We start from the raw sequence: 17,885 nt of genomic DNA, 5'->3' as shown, positions 1-17,885 counted from the left end.
GTCGGTGGAGTATGCAACTCTTGATCTCGGGGTTATGAGTTTGAGCCCCATATTGGGTGTAGAGATTATTTAAAAATAAAATATTATAAAAAAAGAAAGAAAACTATATTGCATACCAAGGAAACATTATTTTATGATTGATTTCCTGAGTGTGTCTTTCAAGAGTTGGAATGTTATTGTAATTCTATTAATGAAAGTTATACAACCTCTTGAATAATAATGAGTGACTATACTGTAGCTTGGTATGTCACAACATCCAACACTTACTTTTACTTAATATTCTTCATAATAAAATGTTCTCTGAGTAACATTTAATTATTACAGCAATTTCCATAATAGCAAAGAGAGCATATGTAAATAATAGCTTAAAATGTGAATAGCCTCAGTAAAGGACACAGATTCAGGAAATTTCTACATGTATTTTTTGAATACTTGGGAGAAGACAAGCTTGTTATTTTTCTATAATTGATTAATGTGATAGAATAAATCTAATAATAGTAAATAGATACCATTAGTATATAAACTGTTCTTTTTTATTTTACTGGCTGATAGGACTTAATACAGATGACATATTTGTATTCTGTATACTTTTTTTTAGCAGAGCTTTTACTCAGCGCTTTATTATACTATTATTTTATTTTAACTTTAATAGATGATTACAGGTAATCTCTACCATTCTTCATTATTTTTCAGTCCTTCTGATGCTATTGGGGAACATTTCCTAGTATATTTTATTTATTCTTCTGATGAGAGATGATATATGTTAAGTAAAATTAGCAAGTATCCCGTACATGTTTGCATATGTGTATAAAAACATTTATACAAACAAGCATGTACTCTATACTTGTTTACATATGATATGACTTATTCTCTCAAATAATTTTATTCTGTGATACATAATAGGAAATTTTTCTCACTTTCTTCACTTGTTCTTTTCCTACCCCTTTCGTTCCTTCTGCCCTACCAATGATCTGGGAATCCTTAGTGTATCAGATTTTTCTTTCCTTCCACTAATTCTTGCAATATTTATTAAATTTTTCTGTTCCAGAGTCCTTAAAGTGTTTTATGTGATATTGATATCCACAGAAAAAGGAATAACATTTCTGTTTATACTTTTTTCATTTTCTTCTTGTTTTTCTAATTTTAGTATAATTAGGTGTCATCTTTAATAAGTGATCATTAAAAACTTACAAAAGCATAAAAATCAAAACATTAGTTTATATTTGTTTTAGGTACATTTAATGAATCATCTTTCCTTTTTGTTATTTTTTAAAGAAGTAAATACTTTTACAAGTTATATATTTCAAATAAATAAATAAAATCTTTAAAAAAAAAAAAATCCGTTTTTAGCCTCCCCACCAAGTTCCAAAGTACAGAACTTCTCAGATTCAATTTCTTTAGAAACTAAACCTCTTGTCTTCTATGGGTTTGGGAACAAGAGAAGGAATCTGGAGGGTCTAAGTGCTATATGAAGTGTTTCTACCAGTTCTTCTGTTTTCACTGCTGTAACTTACCTCTGCCTAGCTGGATTCTGTACACTTCTACTTCCTGAGCATTTCTAGAGTCTTGTGGAGTAAATTATTTCAATATCCCTCTCTTCACACACCCCATTTAAGCTTTCTCTAATCTGCAGCAATGAATAGTTCTACCCTAAGATTCAGCAATAGCACTACTAGGTATTTACCCAAAGAATACAAAAATACTAATTCAAAGGGATACATGCCCCCCCCATGTTTATAGCAGCATTATCTACATTAGACAAATTAGGGAAACAGCCCAAGTGTCCATCAACTGATGAATAGAAAATGAAGTTGTGTGTGTGTGTGTGTGTGTGTATAATGGGATATTACTCATCCATAAAAAACGTTTTGCTTTGACTTTTGCAACAACATGGATGGAGTTAGAGAATATTATGCTAAGTGAAATACGTAAGTCAGAGAAAGACAAATGCCATACGATTTCACTCATATATGGAATTCAAGAAATAAATGAACACGGGGGTGGGGAAGAGGGAGAAAGGCAAACCAAGAAACAGACTCTTAACTACAGAGAACAAACTGATGGTTACCAGAGGGGAGGTGGGTGGGAGGTTGGGTTAAATAGGTGATGGGGATTAAGGAGTGTACTTGTGATGAGTATGAGTGTTGTATGGAAGTGTTGAATCACCATATTGTACACCTGAAACTAATATTAACACTGTATATTAACTAACTGGAACTTAAATAAAAACTTTAAAAAAAGATAGGTTTAAAAAGTTGGTTAATACTCGGAGCACCTGGGTGGGCTCAGTTGGTTAGGCATCTGCCTTCAGCTCAGGTCATGATCCCGGAGTCCTGGGATCGAGCCCCGTGTCAGACTCCCTTCTTGGTGGGGAGCCTTATTCTCCCTCTCCCTGTGCTGCTCCCCCTTGCTTGTGCTCTCTCACTCTTGATCTCTCTCAAATAAATAAATAAAATCTTTAAAAAAAAAAAAGTTGGTTAACACAAAAAGGACTATGATTTGTATCCTAATTTCCAGTTGCCAAATTACAACCAAAAAATGAACAAATTGTATTATAAATGTAATTGCTAGGATTCTTTCCTTAAGAGAACTACTTTGGATAAGAATTTAAATATTGTACATTAAGTAATAGAACACAATTTTTCTTTTTATCAAATTTTAAAAGATTAACATTTTGCAATTATTATATTAATACAGTATTCTTTCCAAAATATTTGGCAGCAAAGTCATCTGTACTTAGTTTTCATCATTGTTACTGACTCTGAAAATTCTATTGGCTCTAGCTTTGTGAACAAATGGAAGGAATAATTAACTGACAAAATAATCACTCTGTTAATCCATCCTTATAGTCCACAACTAATGACTCAAATCTGTCAGGGAGTTTGTTTTACCCAGTTTGTATAGCCAAAATAAAGAGAAGAGTGCCTCTTAATATTTACTCTTTGTTTATTAATTTAGAGTAACTCTCTAGGTTTGTCTTCATTTTAGAATTCAATATGGCTTGCCATTGGATTACACTAAAAACATTTTTAAAAATTTTTCATTCAGTATTGAGAGAAATAAGGTAGTATACCTAATTTTAAAAATTTACTGTAAGTCAATTTTGCTATTTCTTTTTTGTCTCTTTGTCTTTCTGTATATAGTGCAAATTCTTGAGCTTGGCATTACTTTGCCTACTGTGGTATGTTGTTTATTTATCTGGATTATATACACTTTCAGAATCCTATGTTAACTTAATATTGGTAATATAACAAATATGGTGGGGGGCACCTAGGTGGCTCAGTCAGTTGAGCATCCGACTTTTGGTTTCAGTTCAGGTCATGATCTCAAAGGTTGTGAGATGGAGCCCCTTGTTGGGCTTCTCACTCAGCAGGGAGTCTGCTTGAAGATTCTCACACACTATCGCTCTAAAATATAAATAAATCTTTAAAACAAACAACAAAAACACCAAATAAACATGCACTTTTTTCTTCTTAATCTAGAGCCCTTTTTGATTATGACAAGACTAAAGACAGTGGCCTTCCCAGTCAGGGATTGAACTTCAAATTTGGAGATATCCTCCATGTTATTAATGCTTCTGATGATGAATGGTGGCAAGCCAGGCAGGTTACACCAGATGGGGAGAGTGACGAAGTTGGGGTAATTCCCAGTAAGCGCAGGTAAGTATAAGTCCATTACAGTCTTACCACTTGAAAGTAGGGCAACATAGACAAATAATTGTTGATTTTTTAAATTATTTTACTGAGGGTGATTTTATGCTTAGTTTTCCATATTATGTTTCACAGTCATTTAATTTTGTTCACCTTATATTATAACCAGTGACATAATTAAAGAATATGATGCCTCCAAAGAGAAATCTCTCTAAAGCTCCTACTTAGTTGCTCAGAACAAAATAAATATATTTAAATAACTTTGCTGTGTATCTATACCATTGGAGGGAAAAAGATTTAAAAGCCTCTGTGCTTTCTCCAAGTAGGTGGTAATGAAACCTACTAAGTACTTTCAGGATTTTTGATTGTGTGAATTGCCTCCTTTAGACTTAATTGGAAGTGTAAATAAAAAATTTTAGAAGTATCTGGTATTTACTTCACATCTCTTTTCTTGCTTAATTTAGAAGTATTGGTGCATTCACTGGTCTTTCCTCTTTGCTTTTTAACCATTTATTATAGTGATGCATACTTACTATCTACTGGCAAAAGTGGTTAAGTGGAGATAGTCTTTGAACAGGATGATCCCAGCGTAAAGGACCCTCTCTAGGTCTGTGAAATACTGCTGAATGTCCCTACTTTTGTGGGAAAGCTATTAAAATGTCAGTTCATTATTCTCCCCAAATAACTTATTTGTGAGGTCCAATTCGTGCAAATCATTGCCTGAAAGTCTTTTTAAGTTTTAAGATAGCCAACAAAAATCGTTAATGAGACATTAATGTTTATTCTAGCTGGTTAATTCACTTCAGGTCAAGCTTATGATGTAATATTTATTTTAAGAGTCTATAATTGATAAGCATGCCAAATCATATACCTGTTTATAGACCTCTACCTATATATATTTATATTACTGTTTATAGAAGTTGAAGAGTAGGAATATTAAGGTATTACCAAGATTTGTAGTTATGGCTTTGGGATTTATGACTCTTCTTGGCTAGATCCATGTATTTAACAAGATCCAACTATTTGGCTAGATCGTATATTTGGTAGCAACTCCTCTTTTAGCAATTCAGCCCTCAGCATAACTTTTTTCCTGGAATAGAATGTAGTCTACTTTAAATTCAGAAATGCTTCCTCTGTCTCTGTGCCTCATTGAGTCAGTAGAAACCTCACATCTTAAATATCAGAGTCAGAGTTCCTAAAAATTGTCTTATCCTTTGGCACCTCCTATCTTGCATAGGCTTTATGTGTGCCTGCAACAGATGAGAAATACACTGACTTTGGTGGAAAAAGATTCTTTTCATTTTGTATAAAAATTCTGTAAAGTTGGTTTTTAAAAGTGCTGCAAGAGACTTAAGACCTCTCTAAATCTCCAAATTCATAAATAAAATTATAGAATATAATTTTTCTTCCATAAGCTACATATGAAACCACAGCTAATTATGCCATCTCATTCTTGAATGTATTCAAAACTTGTATTTTCTTAAATAGAACTCTCTCTTTCTCAGACCTCTTTCCTTCTAATAGCACAAGGAATTGTAGTTACTATAGTTCTCAGCTCTTATTCAGGAACAGTATTTACAAATAAACACAATTTAAGTCACTCAGCTACTTAGTGAACAAGGTAACGATGAGAAAACAAAGCCATTTTGAGTTGTAAACGTTTACTCACTAAATGTTAGTTTTGCAATGCCCTCAGTAAGTGCCCAGGCAAAATTACAAATTAGTTAACATGTTGTGGACTCTCTCATCATGTCATGGATTGTTCTAGAATAGTAAAAACGAGTTTTAAGTCCATGACTGCTAAGGTTCTTCTGTACCCTCAGTAAAACTGTATCGCTAGGTAATGAAGAAAATGCATTTATTCGTAGACTATTTTGGTAAGTTTTTCTGCTATATACTAACATAATTGCTATGTTGAAATTAAGGATAAAAAGCTTAATTGACATGAAATTTTACAAAGTTCATATTGGTATTACAATCTACATGAAACATTTGTTTTGATGTAGTTTTGTTGGCTTACTTATTTTGAATAGTTAACACTTCAACATGGTTCAAAAATCAGAAGATCTAAAAGCTATACAGGCTTCCTCTTAACCTTGTACTCCTGGCACCCTTTTCATTTTTAGAGGAATAACAAGGTTACCAGGTCTTGTATATCCTTCCACAGATATTTTAAAGCTCTTTAGAACTCTTTTTATATACTATAATTGGTTACTTCATGTATTTACACAAATCTATCACTGGAGTTAAATTCGATTTTTGTATTTCCCATTTTTTAATGAAAATTTCAGAGTTACAGAAAATTAAGTACAAGAAGAAGAATAGTACAAGGAACACCCACATATCCTTCACCTACTTTCACCAATTGTTAACATTTTGCCCTGTTGGCTTTCTCTCTCTTATGCTTGATTTTTAGCATATATGTATGCCCCATGCTAAGCTAATATTGAAACAACAATAACAAAAGAAACAAAATCCAGAAAATTGCAAAACTCAGAAGTGGTTCCTCATAATAATCTCAGTATAATTATGGAATGTGAGTGCATCTATAAGTACACATGTACTGTATTTTGATACGTCACAAGTGGTTTTGTTTGGTAATGAAACCTGTATTTCATTTTCAGAAATTACAATTTTGGGATACAAACCTAGACAGTTACTGAAGGTTTTAGAATATAAAAATGCCCCATACTAGAGTATCAGTTCTGATGATTTCTAATTAGACCCTTAGATATTTTGGTATACTTTAAAAATAGCATTCTGTACTTTGACAGAGTTGAGAAGAAAGAACGAGCCCGATTAAAAACAGTGAAATTTAATTCTAAAACAAGAGGAGATAAAGGGGTGAGTATATGAAATGTCTTTTTCTAGATATTAATAGTTGAGAATAATGGGCTTTTTCATAATTCTTGCTGGAACTACACTATTAAAATTAGAAGGATTTTGCCATAAGAGTTAACTATCAACAGCTCTTGCCGTGATGCTTTGTAATAGTAGATGCTGAAGTAAGTAATTTATTAAATTAAAGCATTCATTTTATAAACCTTTCCAGATTATCAAAACTATCATTTGATATATTCTTAACAACATACTTTGGTGAGGTTATTTTTACAAGTGAAATAAATTCAGCCTTCAGATGTCCAGTTAGAAACTTGTATGAATCATGATAGCTAATTTAATAATGCATCTTCTCAGAAAATATGCCCAGAATATTATTAACTAGGTCATAATGTGAGTTTTTATTTCCCTCCTTCATGCCTAATATAATTTATTAAGAGAATCCATGCTTTAAATATTTGAATCAATATGAATTTTTATTTTGAGGGAATAAAGAAAGGGACAGTAGAGGAAGAGTTTATATAAAGACGGTCAAGAAATACTTCTAAGTTCTTTCATATATAATTTTAAACATGTTTTTGTTTTCATTTTAAGTTCTGCTTGAATCTAATGGATGCCAGTAGATGAAAGAGATACTGCAGGCTTTGTCCTGTGCAATGTGTATAATACAATGGGATATTGTAGTAATAGCCTGAAGAAATAAACTGAACAGATATGTTGCTTTGAGATACTATTCATAGGAATGTTTTATATTTGTTTTTTTAATCTAAAGCAAAAGTTTTATACATCTTTTGATCATATTTCAAATGAATGTGGAAAGTTAACTCAGCAAATTAATTAATCTTATCATCTGTGCTTCTCTGATAGCACTAAGCACTCAAACTTAAAGGCTTAAAATATAAGATAAGCAATATCCTCGATCAAAGAAATTAAATCTAAGTAAATTGTATAATGTATTCAATTATTTTAGAAATGATAATTTCCTTTAAAATTGCAGCTTTCAGGAAATAAAAAATTATGTAGTGTGACCTGAAGCAATATTTAAAAGAGAAATTTGGGGGAAGGAAAAAATCCCAAGTAACAGGATTTGAAATCTATACAATGCTTTTTGTGCTTGTTTTATACATGTCCTTAAAAATAACTTAGTAAAATACATAAAATACACTGTCAGTGTATTGAAAATGAGGTTGCATGTTATAACTTTTCTTTCATACTGTAAGAAGTTAACTGAATTAACGACATATTTAAATCTTAGTCTTGTTTGTTGACTGTAACCAACCTTATACACAGTCACTGTGTCCTAACACAGCACCAGAAGAATGCATGATACTGAGTGGGGTAAAAATACGCTTGCCATTGATGCAGAACTGCATTTCTTTCTGTACTACCATCTCCCATTCTGAATTCCTCTTTTCCTTTCCTTACATGGTGGTTTATGGACTTATTTCCACTGCAGACTTATAACATTTCAGTTTCTCATTAACATTTTTAACATTCATTTAGCTATTTTGACATACCGCATATAGAAATTTTATACTTTATATATATATCATGATTTTGTGATTTTATCAGTTCTTATATTTATTACACTATCTCTCTTGCAATATAGCATTCATAACAAGTAACTAAATAGAGTATTTTGTATTGAAAATGTAGACAATCCAAAGGTAGTATATTTCTTCAGTTTTGTGTTTTCCCTACACATATTTATCTTCTTTGCTTTGTGCTATTTTCACTTTTAATAAATTCTTCATCTGGAGGACATTAAATGTAATAAAATTAATTCTTTTCTTAACTAACAGGCATTTCTTTCTGTCCTATATTATGATATCTTTATGATATCTCATTTTGGCTAATTGCTAAGATATCAAAAATCAGAACATTTTAAACTTCATGTTTCTTTTGGTTGTTTGCTGTGAAACTGACTCTGGCCACTATATATGCAGTAGGAGGGATAAATACCTTTATTAAAAACATAGCAGTTTTATTATATACCAGAAAAATTATTACTAAATTCATTGATGATTTTCATGAAGAAGATTTAGTCCTTCCCTAAATTAGATTATCATAAATTTTTCTCTATTGAAACTTAAGTTTTCTTCATTTCTCTTCTCTAAAATTTGTATCCAAGCAAAGATTTTTATTTAAATAATGCTACTTGACAGTTATAAGTCCAAATTTCTTGACAGTATTTTTCTCATCAACTTAATTTTTAACTTCTGCTTAGCGTTATCAGAGCCTTCAAATTTTAGGATTGAAATCAAGACAATCTGTTGGACTAATGAACTATGAATTTATTAATCCTGAATTATTGATATGAAAAGGTAAAAATAAAAGTTTAATCTTGTTTTTGTGTTAAGATTCCCACCAAAACAAATCCTTTCAAATAATAGAGTTTGACCAAAAATTACTTAATCTGCCTCAGCACCTTAATTGCCTGGCATCACATGCTTAAAAATACAAGCATGCCAAAACATACTTCCTGGTGTAGATATACTTCAAAATAATGATAGCATTTTATGACATTGGATTAAACTCAAGAAAAGTCAGAACAGATTTTTTATCCTTTATATTGTTCCTGCTTCAAAAAGTAATAATTCCTAGTGTCATTGGTAGGTCAGGCCATTTCCTTCAAGACATGGATGTCTGTGACAGAAATTACAAAAGAAGTTATCCCTCTTTAATAACATCACCTTTCTTTATACAGCATAGTTTTAAATCTGTGAAGGCACAAATGGGATATTGAAAAAGGGAAGAAATCTGTTTCCAACATCTGTGTAGTAAGGGACATCAGATCAGCTGTGCAGCTCCTCCATAGCAGTTCTGTATAACTGTTAGAATCTTCAATGCCTTTTTGGCTTCTAGAAACACCTAACTTTTCATTCCCTATTCAAGATATGGTGCCAATGAATTAAATCTGGTTCCAGTTTATTTATACTTTTAAAAATAGATAAATATAGTAGAGCTTAAAGACAAATAAACCAGTTAGGATGGCATTCAAGTTGGCCAGGAGAGCTATTGACTCTTCTTTCTTGGTGGGATAGCATCGATAAATCTTTTGCTGGATTCTGTGTGCTTGATGGACCCCTCTTAGTTTTATTCTCATTTTCTGATTCATATTATAAGCATTTAGTTATCTTTTTTCTCTTTAAAAAAAAAATTGGTTCATTGTTTTTAAATATTCAGCACTAGCAACTTTCTCAGTTGTTTTGGTTCTCCTTTTTTTTTTTTTTTTTTTTTTTAAGATTTTTTACTTATTTGTCAGAGAGCACAAGCAGGGGGAGTGGCCGGCAGAGGGAGAGGGAGAAGCAGGCTCCCCCCTGAGCAGGGAGCCCGAGGTGGTACTCGATCCCAGGACCCTGGGATCATGACCTGAGCTGAAGGCAGTTGCTTAACCGACTGAGCCACCCAGGCGCCCTTGGTTTTTTTTTAATAGTGACTTTTTGTTTATTGGAGCCACAAAAGGGGGAGGGAGGGAATATGCTCAAGTCAGAGGAAAATGAAGATTATTACCTACTGCATAAAAAATACTTGAATAGCCTAGAATAACAATTTAAAATAACTTCTATAGAGCACTTCATACCTGGGAATCTTCTAGAAAAATATGGATTGATAACAGATATTAGCTGGTTTGTACTATAGTAGTAGCTAATTTGAGTTACTCTTCAAGTAGCACTTACTCCTTATTTCTAGGTATTTTTTTTTAATCAGGTAGCACTTATTCCTTATTTCTAGGTATTATTGAATTACACTAAATTTTTAAATATTTTAAGTTGAGAAATGTTAGAGGAGTTAATACAAAGTTAGAAATTCACTTTGTGATTAATAAAATTCATATACAAACTGCACACTGTGGTCACAAGAGTCAGCTTCCACAGAGCTGCTAGGCTGGGCCTTTGTACACACAGATAGTAGACATCCCTTTGTTTTGCCCCTCCTTCTCTTCTTCAGCAGTCATTCAATGACAAGCGTAAAAAGAACCTCTTTTCCCGAAAATTCCCCTTCTACAAGAACAAGGACCAGAGTGAGCAGGAAACAAGTGATGCTGACCGTAAGTATGTGGATCCAGTGGTCAACTGAAAATAAATGTAGAGGGACCTACTGCCCTGCAGTTGGTTGTTACCATGGAGACAGTTTCAAGAGCTGCAACAGGTTACCAACTGTCTTAACCAGGAGCAACTTAACAGACATAAATTAATTTGCATACCAATCTTAACTTTTTCTGGCACCTTAGGAATTCTTAATTTAAAGTTAACAGTATTTTTAAGTTGTGTTTAAAATAGAATTATTTGATGTAAGGGTTCTTAGAAGAAACACTTAAAATGCTTTCAAAGACTATTTCAAAGGAAAATTAGATACCTGAGAAGCTACTTAATGATTTCTAGGTATAGCATTGACAATCTTGGATACAAATCTTTTGGAATCATTCCATTTTATCCTGTGTCTTCAGGACATGTAGACAATCTGAATTTTACTTTTAAAATAACAGGAAATAATACCAAATTTTGCTTCTCTACCCTAAATCAGCCTCTAAGCTAGAACTTTGATTCCTTTAGTACATTACATTCAGCTGCTAGCTTATTTCAAACTTTCAGAAATCTACAAAAATTCTCTAAAATATGTACACCTGTAATGGTCTTGGAACTGTCTCTTATTGTAGCACCAATTTTATGCATTACTGACAACTATTTTCTTTGATTATCTTTTTATTGCTTGCTCTCTGGGAACTACTCTCTACAGGAGATCCCTGACGACATGGGATCAAAAGGCCTGAGTAAGTGATCAAAATACTCCCAAGTTATTTTTTAACCTCCATCTACAGACCTACCTTTTTCAGATACATTTTGAGATTCATGGTAGCGCCTTTCTGGCATGAGGAGGTATATGATTTAGATTGCTTTTAGACTTTTCATATTAATAATGTGCTTGGGATTTTTATTTCTATAATACATACCTTTTGTTTTTCTAATGCTCCATTTTTCACATGTCATTTGAAAAACTCATAATTACGTTTTCCTTTTTGTAGTTTTTATGGCAATTACTTTTGCTAGGGATTTTTTTAAGCTTTTTAAAATAGTACTACATGCCTACATTATTAGAATGTAGAAAATAATCTTGCAGTTTTATGTCCACCGGGTTTTTTGTTAAAACAAGTTAAAATCACTTTGATTCTGTGTTAGAAAAGCATTGCTATAATGTGAAACTAAAATATAATGAATCTTAAGTTAATAGAAAAGAATTGTGGACCTCAAATTCAAGTAGCAGTTGATGTAGGGGGATGGAAATTATAGATCTCTTTTTCAAGGAGGTTGTAAATTATTTAAAGAATTACAAGAAATATTTTCCTTTGTTTTTCCTTTAACCAAGATGTCAGTGGTTTTGGGTTTGTCTTGTTCTTTTTTAATTTTCTAACTAGTACTTAATCTTCATATGAAACTTGGTACAGTCTGGTATATAGGAGTCATTCAGTAAATGTTAGAGTGAATGGATGAAACAAGTCATTTTTTAGCAAACAAAATTTTAAATTTAGGTGTTCTCAAATTGATGATATATGAAAGTTTACCAAATATTACTAAGTTATTTTAGGTGACAGCAGCTCATAGAAGTAATCTCTTAGGCAAAAGTTTTTTCCTGGATAGTTCTTTCTATTTGGATTATTAAGCATATTGAAAACTTACTTTTTGTAATTTATTGGTCATTAAGGATATAACCAATATCGGGGCACTTGGGTGATTCAGTCGATTAAGCATCCAACTCTTGATCTCAGCTTGGGTCTTGATCTCAGGGTCATAAGTTCAGGCCCCACATTGGGCTCCATGTCCAGCATGTTAAAGAAAAAAAAAAAATATATATATATATATATGTACATATAAAACCAATGTCTTTTAACTTTCTAAGATCTACGTTAATAAACATATTTCATAGAAGGTTTTTTCCTTGATTTATGCTAACTTTATACTGGAATTTTAATCTAAAGTATAGGTACTTTTATTTTAACCTTAACGATTAAAGGTTTGTATTAGATTGGAGGCAGTATGCTTTATATGTAATTATTTCTATATAGACACACTTGGTTATTTTTGCCTGTACCTTTTTACGATTCAGCAAGAGCCACAAATTTACTATTACTGGTGGTACCCTTTTTTAATCTTTTACCTTTGGGGAAAATAATCAGTGAAAATCTTTAAAACTGGAAAATATTTCCATAGATTCTTAATGCTATAGAATTTATTTTGAGAATGATGTGTTTCAGAGGTGGTATGATTCAGCATTAAAAAACTCACAGATTTTTATTATCTGCTAAATCATTATAGAGACCTGTGGAAAACTCATTGGAAAGAAACTAAATGGACAATTTGTTTACTATATTGATATTGTTATGATGGATGATAATTACACCTTGGCCACATCTTATTTCCATCTCTCATTTTGACAATTGGGATCTGAGAAGAGAAACAAATGAAAAATAGTAACTGATTATCAGACAATGTCCTTTAGAAAAGGATTTAATTTTCTGGACAGAGACTTAAGATCCCTTGAATGATGGGTTTTGTGCTTCATCTCACAGGAACTAAGATAATTTATTCACCTGGTAACTTGATGATCAAATGAGGGAAACAGGAAGATACCAGTAAAAATTCTAAACCTGGATAAAACAGATGACTAACAGTTGACAAGGTGCCAGTTATTATACAACAGAAAATGCTGGGGAAAGGGTGGTCAGGGACTTTATTCGTAGCCTCAGTAATCTATATTCTAAAGTTCCAAATACAGGAAATAAACTAAGCAGAATCCTGTGAGATTTTAATAGAAAGAAATAAGTGTGACTCATATAGATATTCATCAAGCCTTGTTGAAACAGGACTCATGAAGGGACTGAGAAGAAAAGGCATAAATTATTTCAGAGAAACAAACCTGATGAAGAAATGGAATAACACTGAATATCAAGAAAGATGTACATCTACATGTAATTTCATATAACCTGTGAAAAATAGGGTATTTAATTGAAGAGGAGAGAAACAAAAGTGTGATACCCTGAACACTTTTCATAGACATGAACTCAGTGATTCTACAAAAGAAAATCAAATAAATCATTGATTTGCCCTGTTGAGAGTAGAGGAAACAATGAGAGAATTTGCCTTTCCAATCCTAATTTTGACTAACAACTAACTAGAATATGATGGAAGTGTGAGAGAATGCAAGTAAATCGTCATAACTTGTGAAAAGCTAGAAATAGAAACGTGTACAACTTGTATATCTTAAGGCAACTTTGAAAAAGGTGAAAAGGAAAAATGTAAGATTCCTTTAACAGAGAACTAAAAAGAAATAAGTTCAGGAGGGGCTGTGTAAGGTGCTCAGAAGTGAAATCATGATATACAGTTTCAAACGAGGTTTGTACCTATAGCTCAATTTTTACAGCTTTCCATTTTGTAGAACACCTCAAAAACTCTGTCAGGCACATAAGAAAGAGATACGTAATGGGAAGCCTTTCTTCTCATCTCAGAGATTTATATAAATAAAGTTGTGTGGAGTTCTTAGATGCCAAAACCAGACTTATTTTTATTTGTATAAAGAATAAGTGTAAGAGTAGTACTATTGCTTAAGATGGGTGATGTGTAGGTAGTAGTTAGGGAGAGCAAAGAAAAGGCATATACCTTCTCAGGAAGAAATGTTTGATTAGAAAGGGGAGACTTGGTTAGATTTGAAGTGCCTGTGGTCATCAAACATCATAAACAAAATCAAAATTAAAACTTAAAGAATATACCATGTATGTCAAAGGGATAATATCTTTGCGAATTTCTAACAGATCAGTAAGAAGCAGACTAATTCTTCATTTGATAACTGAACAAAGGATGTGAGAAGAATGCTCAAAAGATAACAAATGAAATGAGTATATAAAATACTTAATGTCCCCAGTAAGCAGTAAACAAAATGATAATTTCTACCCATCATCTTAGACATTTCTTTTAAAGGAGAACCCAGTGGTAGAGTTGTATGAAATGACTAGTTTTAATATATTAACATTATGCATATCTGGAAAAGTGTATCTTTTGACCTACTAATTCCTCTTCAAGGAATTATCCTAAGTATGTAGTCAGAGATAGAGATAAAGGTTTATATATCAGGAAGTTTATTTTAATTTTATTGAGAAATTACAGTCAAAAAAATTTGAAACCATCCTAAAATGTCTTTATATTTGGGAAGTGGTTAATGAAGTATGACTTATCCGTATTTTGTAATATCATATAACCATTGAAAATCATATTAAAACATGACATGGGAAAATGCTCATAATATAAATGTAAAAAAAAGAATATGAAACTGCATATATTATCTAAGACTTGTAAATAAACATATATTTAGGGCTATTTTGAATAGTGTTGCTTTGAACATTCTTCCACATGTCTTTTGGTCAACATATATATGTCTTTCTGTTGGGGAAATACCTGGGAAAGGAATTGCTGGGTCATACATACATACATCTGTGGGGCTTTAGTAGTTACTGCCAAATAGTTTTCCATAGTGGTTGTACCAATTTCGCCACCCTCAGTAGTATATGAGTTCCAGTTGCTACTTACCTTCTCTGTGTTTGGCGTATCTGTTTTGGGGTTTTTTTCATTGTAGCCATTCTGGTGGATGGTAGAGATATCTGTTGTGGCTTTATTTTGCATTTCGCTGATAAGTAATTACAGGGGAAAATTACAGGGAAAACTTGAACACCTTTTTATATGTTTACTGGATATTTGAATACCTTTTTTGGTGAAGTTTCTTAAAAAATGTATTTTAATTATCAAGAAGAAAGCATTTTACCTTTCTAATAAATACTCCCGCATAGTGATGATGTTATTCCAAGGGCCGTGCTTTGAATAGCAAAATTTTATTGTAGTTACATATAAGGATACGTGAAAACTTGAAGAATTTGATTGCATAACAGCTATCGGTAATCTTAGAGAACTTGATATGAGTAGGAGAAATCCCCAGAAAAGACAGAAGAGATTTGTAGTAGCTTTAACTTTTTACTGTATAACATGCCAAATATATTCAATAGTAGAAAAATAGTAAATTAAAGCCTGCAAGTATTCATTTACCCAACTTCTGTAATTGTCAACTCATGGTTAATTTTGTCTCTTCTATACTCCCACTTACTCTCCCCCTTCACTCCATTGCAGTAACTAATGTTTCTCTCTTTTATGTATTAGAGATTGTAGAGTACAATACTAATCCTAATACAAATTTATAAGAATTTTTTTTATGTGTCGTTCCTACTTTGGGGAATGAATTTTAAGGAAATAGGACAAGAGATTAAAAAGTTGTATAAATGAAGACATTCCTAATTATTGATGTTGGTGGAAAACAATTTAAAGCAAAGTAAGATGTCTGAGTAATAGGTAGTAAGGTAAATTATGATTTATCAGTTCAATAGAATATTATGCAACAATTTAAAATGATTGTTTCGAAGTACATTTAACATGGGAAGAAATTTTTAAATACAGACTTTTAAAAAACATCATTTTACATGTGCTTGTCATATGTTATTCAGTCTTACAATTTTTAATGTCCCTGCTATATTTAAAATATTTATAATCATGATTAAGAAAGTTATATCCTTACACCTGAAACTAATCCAACATTGTATGTTAACTATACTGCAATTTTAAAAAAGGAAGAAAGAAAATTATATCTTGTCTTTGCAGATTAGAATAACAGATTTATTTTTCACCATGACAGCAGTTCAAGAACTATTATCTTCATTTGAAATCTTACATTCTACCATTCTCGTAACTTTTCAGTAGTGCATCTTGATTTTAGGAGACTCTGTGGGTGGTATGGTACAGCAGATATTTCTCCTCAAGCTGTTTTCTTACCCCTTAAAATTTTTTTTTCGTTTGCCTCACATAAGAAATTTAGATTTCACTTTCTCCTGTGGAAAATTTTGTTTTTTACTTTTTATAATTTATTTTATTTTATTTTATTTACTCTGGAGATACTTATTGAGAGAATATTCAAGATTACATTTACATGGGAAGAGTACCTGGTGTTTATGGAACAATCAAGTTATGAAATGGGGTCACTTTCAAGGAGAGACCAACCAGGCAATTTGCAAGTAGATGTATTTGCTTTATCTTTTTTGTTTTGCAAAGCAGCCATTGTCAATTTTATCAAAACAGAGCTTCTCAGAAATACTAGTCTATTTTAAAATACAGTCCCACCTTCTAGAATTCCCTTCCGTTTGACTTTTTTTTTGGAACATATGCATCTGTGACATCTAAAATGTTTTATCTGTATGATCTCAGAGACCTGGATTTTCATTTCTCTTCAGGAACAAGAAAGAAGCTGAACTAAAAGCAAGATCACTTATTTTTTTAAGATATCCCTTCATTAAAATGGGCATCTGTTTGCTCAAATATAACTTGTCTCTTTTGTTGGTCATTACTGTTTCATAAATTAAATGGTGCCAACTGCATTTTTTCCTTTTGGGTTCTATGTCTACATTTGGACTAATTTAGGATCACTTTGCCCTCTGTCATATTCTACTTGATTATTTTCCATAGATTCTGTTCATAAACTGTGTTGTACAGAAATGGAGCATTGTCCTTAATTACATGATTTCTTTTCTTCCTAATTCATATTTGGGGAAAAAAATTTTTCAAAGAAAATCAAAAATGCTTTTTAAAAATTCTTCGAGTATGTGTATTTATATCTCAACATTTTGTAATGTCGCCTTGTGTTTATTTTGATAATTTGCTTTTTTAAACTCATGACACTGTGTTTTCTTTATTTTTTCCATTGTCCTGCAATTTCAGAGCATATAACTTCTAATGCCAGCGATAGTGAAAGTAGTTACCGTAAGTGTTTTAAGTTACTTTTCTTTTGTAATCACAAGTAATATATATCCTTTGGGAGTTTTTTGTCTTAGTAATATATTCTAAAAACTGAATATCAGATGCTTAACATTTTAAAATCAGAGAGAGCCAAGTAAAATTCTGAATTGAAAAATAAAGTCATACTATGTACAAAAGTTAACAAAGTTCCAAAATTTTAATAAAACTCTAAAATCCTCTTTACAAACAATGCTATTTGTGTACATAGTACGTGTGTGTGTGTGTGTGTGTCTTTTACAAGAAAATATCTAGTTAAATGAGGGGTAAACTTGCATTTTGCCGTTTTCTTTAGTAAGTCTGTTTTTAATATGAGCATTAAAATGTTTTTCAAGGGGCGCCTGGGTGGCTCAGATGGTTTAGCATCTGCCTTAGGCTCAAGTAATGATCCCAGGCTCCTGGCTCAGCAGGGAGCCTGCTTCTCCCTCTCCCACTGCCTCTCCCCCTGCTCATGCTCTCTCTCTGTATCTCTCTGTCTCATATGAATAAATAAAATCTTCAAAAAAAATTTTTTTTA

At 31.9% G+C, this 17,885-nt stretch overlaps 1 protein-coding gene across 11 annotated transcripts in view; it reads left to right on the top strand.

The window, feature by feature from the left end:
• The window catches only part of DLG1 (discs large MAGUK scaffold protein 1), a 250,368-nt gene that overhangs the window by 208,814 nt on the left and 23,669 nt on the right, over positions 1-17,885 (top strand). For 6 of the 11 annotated variants that reach the window (XM_045903112.3, XM_045903111.3, XM_045903115.3 and 3 more), the window contains 4 exons: positions 3,483-3,659; positions 6,425-6,494; positions 10,440-10,539; positions 17,294-17,335. In XM_045903112.3, coding sequence (XP_045759068.1) covers positions 3,483-3,659; positions 6,425-6,494; positions 10,440-10,539; positions 17,294-17,335 — 389 coding nt within the window. Of the gene's footprint in view, positions 1-3,482; positions 3,660-6,424; positions 6,495-10,439; positions 10,540-11,228; positions 11,263-17,293; positions 17,336-17,885 lie in introns of all 11 variants that reach the window. The other 5 variants (XM_045903117.3, XM_045903114.3, XM_045903118.3 and 2 more) reach the window with 2 other exon arrangements.

Source organism: Mirounga angustirostris, unplaced genomic scaffold (assembly GCF_029215605.1).
Source record: "Mirounga angustirostris isolate CCGP_5_RB_7025 unplaced genomic scaffold, mMirAng1.0.hap1 SCAF_1, whole genome shotgun sequence".
NCBI classification, from domain to species: Eukaryota; Metazoa; Chordata; class Mammalia; order Carnivora; family Phocidae; genus Mirounga; species Mirounga angustirostris.
Note: the sequence above shows the minus strand (reverse complement) of the source record. Positions and strands in the feature narration are given on the sequence as shown.